At 39.3% G+C, this 3,479-nt stretch overlaps 1 protein-coding gene across 1 annotated transcript; it reads right to left on the reverse strand.

The window, feature by feature from the left end:
* Nucleotides 1-1,152: 1,152 nt before the first annotated feature.
* LOC110889962 (2S seed storage protein-like) lies at nucleotides 1,153-2,456 on the reverse strand. Its single transcript, XM_022137529.2, has 2 exons — nucleotides 1,842-2,456; nucleotides 1,153-1,650 (listed from the first exon to the last, which is right to left on the reverse strand). The coding sequence occupies exons 1-2, from the start codon at nucleotides 2,420-2,422 to the stop codon at nucleotides 1,332-1,334; spliced, it is 900 nt and encodes a 299-aa protein (XP_021993221.1). The 5' UTR covers nucleotides 2,423-2,456; the 3' UTR covers nucleotides 1,153-1,331.
* Nucleotides 2,457-3,479: the final 1,023 nt, after the last annotated feature.

Consider the following 3,479-nt stretch of genomic DNA (forward strand, 5'->3'; position numbering starts at 1 on the left):
AATTTAATTCAATGTAACATATATAAGCACCCGATTGAATCAAAGTTGCGGCGGGACCGCGTGTAATGGCCCATTTGCAACTTCGATACACTCGTTGAGACAGTGACATTAACATGTTTAAGTACATATACGAAAACATATTAAAACCATATTATGCTTCACACGTTACGGCTTTATAAAATTATAAAAAAATATTTTAAATGAAAGACCCTAATTACCTCTTGCGTGTTACGGCGAGGCCATACAATGACATTAACATGCTAAAGGGCACATTTGCAAACCTCAAAACCAACGTTACAACGTTGTTGCGAACCCGGTTACGACTGTGAAGTCGATGTAACTAGATAATTAAAGAGAAGCGTATGAGGTTGATTCGGTTACGTTATGGAAACCGAAACGTATAGGATAGCAAAAATTTGGAAGTCACAAAAAAATTGTGAGTTGTAAGACGATATTATGAAACACAAATACGATTTTTTTACCCACATGTTACTACCTAATAATTTAATAAAGTAATTTAAACTAAAAAATATAAGAAAAATTAATTAATAGAAAAAAAAAGAAATAAAAAACGTACAAATTTTTGAAATCTGGTCACTACCAAACTCAATTAACGCACCTAACCGATTGCTCTAGGATTTGTTTTGAATTGGTGACAAAATGTAGAAGATATAAATTAGTGATGATCGGTTGTATCTAAGATACTATAGCTTTCACTTTTATTTTGGTATTGTCTTTTATTATTATGACCTAACCTGACTAAAAAATTTTGACCCTGAGTTTTTATAGTTTCAAGCACCGGAAAAAAAGTGATGCCATAGAGAATTTATCATTGGACTGAGTTTTTTAGGAGAGTGTCCTCTTCTATTTGGGTGGACTTGTCCTCTTCGATTTGGGTTGAATTGACTTGTATTTGTTTAAAGGAGATACCACAATCCTATTTAGTGGATGATGTGAGGACTCGCTTCTGAGTCCGACCCTAAGGGTTCTTGTTGTAGTCAAACTTTAAACTTATTTCTAAGGCTAGAATTATCCATTGAATTTTGACATTAAATTCAACACTTTTTAGTTTTTTTTGGGCATTAATCAACTTTAAGAACCTAAGTTTGAGATTTTTCATGGGCATTAAATCACTCATTTGTGCCATTCAACATATCAAAAATAACATGAAAGCAACGATTACACATGAGCTATAAGTACACATTTGTGCTCATCAAGTCATTATTATTCTTATTATTATTAGAAAGGAGAAACTACCCTCCCTGCATCTCAAAGTCAAAGACCTCCAACGACTAGAGATGCCACTCCTTTATTTATAGCTCCTTCATACTTCACATCATCCCGTACGGGATGTTGCATTGCTGGACTTCCAAGTCGCACTGGTTGGGCAGATTCTGAATCACCCTCCTCGCGGTTTCCATCTCCTGCCCACCGAACTGCCCACGACGTTGCTGCTGCTGCTGCTGTGGCTGCCTCATCACTCTCCTAGCCACTTCTTGAATTGCCTCGCAATGACACTCCCTCTTCACGTTTTGTAGCTCGTTGCAGCATTGTTGTTGGAGCCCTCTCTGCTGCTGCTGCTGTTGTCCTGGCCGCTGTTGGTATGGTCTAGTGGACCTCGGAGACTGCTGCATTTGCTGCTCCACGAACCTGTTGGAAATCGTCATTAGAAGATATGTTGTTGATTAATAATACATAGGGTTTTCATTATTCTAAGGACATAGTAGGGTTTTTATTTATATATAAAAGAACATATATAGTTCATTAATATTTAATACGTAGGTTTTCATTATATAAATATATTAAAGAAATGTTTATGAATTTCCTACAGTATATTATACCTTTGGCATTCACCAACGGGTCGTTGGATTTCAGTTTCTCTGCACTGTTGTGATCCAGTGCCAAAGGGCCTGTCACGGAAGGGGATATCGATATTGCTCTCGGTGACGGTGGTGGTGATGGTTCCGATTTCACATCGTCTTGATTGAAGGTTGCATACGTTAGGGAGAATCTGAGCCTTCTGCTTCAACTGTTGGGTCTGCTGCGAACCGCGGAAGGGTACAGACTGCCGTCCCTGTTGCTGTTGTACTTGCTGCTGGGCTTCTCGGAACACCTGCTTCACCGCCTCACATTGGCACTGCCCTTCGATGTTTTGGAGCTCTTGACAACACTGCTGGAGGAGCTGCTGCTCCTGCTGCTGCCGCCCCATCTGAGGGTTATCGAATTCGCGAGGAATGTTCTGACCCTGCTGGAGGAACATGCGACACTGGTTCAGCCTTTGTCCCTGTATCCGTTGGCTACATTGCCTTTGTCCGGAGATCGGGTTCTCGTCTTCGATGGTGGTGGTGATTATGGTTGTGTGGGCGGTAGCAAAGGCTACAAGGGCGGCGAAAGCGAGTGCGAGAACTATTTGCTTTGCCATTGTGGGAGATGGTGTTGTGGTTGTGTGAATTATGGTGTGGTGGTGGTGCGTATATATGGTGGGTGGAGGTTCATACGTGGAGAGGTGAGTTTAATCGGTGGCGTTATATGAACATTGTCGAATAACACGTACGAGTTTTTACATGAAAATTATAGCAAGTGGAAGTATGCTTTGGAGTATGTATGAGGTGTCAATTCTCTTTGTTTGGAAATGGAAATATATGATGGAATGGCTCCAAGTGGAGTTGAGATTCCATATGATTACAATACAAGTAGCCTGGCGAAGAGAGTTTTAATGAAAATATAAACTATAAATATAAAAACTACCATATGTTGGTATACCGCAACTATGGAAGATAACAACATATGATAAGGGGAGGCGGGGTGGTCACTAATGATAAAATTTTATCACTCACAATATCCAATTATGTTTCGTCATGTCAGCAACCATTTTTACATCACTCACAACCTTTTTTAGTGGGGGTGGTCATCACTCAACACCATACCCAATAATTTCCCCCCAACCAACAATTACCATCAAAAAAAAAAAAAAAAAAAAAAACCATCACGGCGTTGAAAAAATTACGGAATCATCAAACCGTGGAACAAACACGCGTTATACTTGGAGGTGGGGATAGGAATTTGTAATGTTCCACGCGTTGATGTTTGTATCATTCGTAATATCACTGACCGCCCCCTTAGGCCTAACTGATAAGATATACAATCTCAATAGTACCCATAGCAATTTTTTTTTTTATGAAGATCAATTAACGATTAGCTAGTAATGTTGGAAAATGACGGTTAAACAATTAACAGCAACTATTTTTTAAAATTTTTTTTGTGTTCCATTATTGAAATAAGGGGATGGGGTGGTCACTAGTGATAGAATTCTATCACTCACAAACACCAATCAAATTTCGCCATGTCATCGACCATTTTTCCATCACTCACAACCTTTTTTAATGGGGGTGGTCATCACTCACCACCACACCCAACAATTCCCCCCCAACCAACAATTACACTCTGTTAAAAATCATGGTGTGAAGATGAATCAACAA

Source organism: Helianthus annuus, chromosome 11, assembly GCF_002127325.2.
Source record: "Helianthus annuus cultivar XRQ/B chromosome 11, HanXRQr2.0-SUNRISE, whole genome shotgun sequence".
Taxonomy (NCBI): Eukaryota; Viridiplantae; Streptophyta; class Magnoliopsida; order Asterales; family Asteraceae; genus Helianthus; species Helianthus annuus.

What these genes read in the sequence shown, in the direction of transcription:
- LOC110889962 (XM_022137529.2), bottom strand. Translation starts at nt 2,422, where the DNA reads ATGGCAAAGCAAATAGTTCTCGCACTCGCTTTCGCCGCCCTTGTAGCC. An exon ending in CCCGTTGGTGAATGCCAAAG is followed by an intron (nt 1,651 to 1,841) that starts GTATAATATACT and finishes GATTTCCAACAG; the next exon opens with GTTCGTGGAGCAGCAAATGC.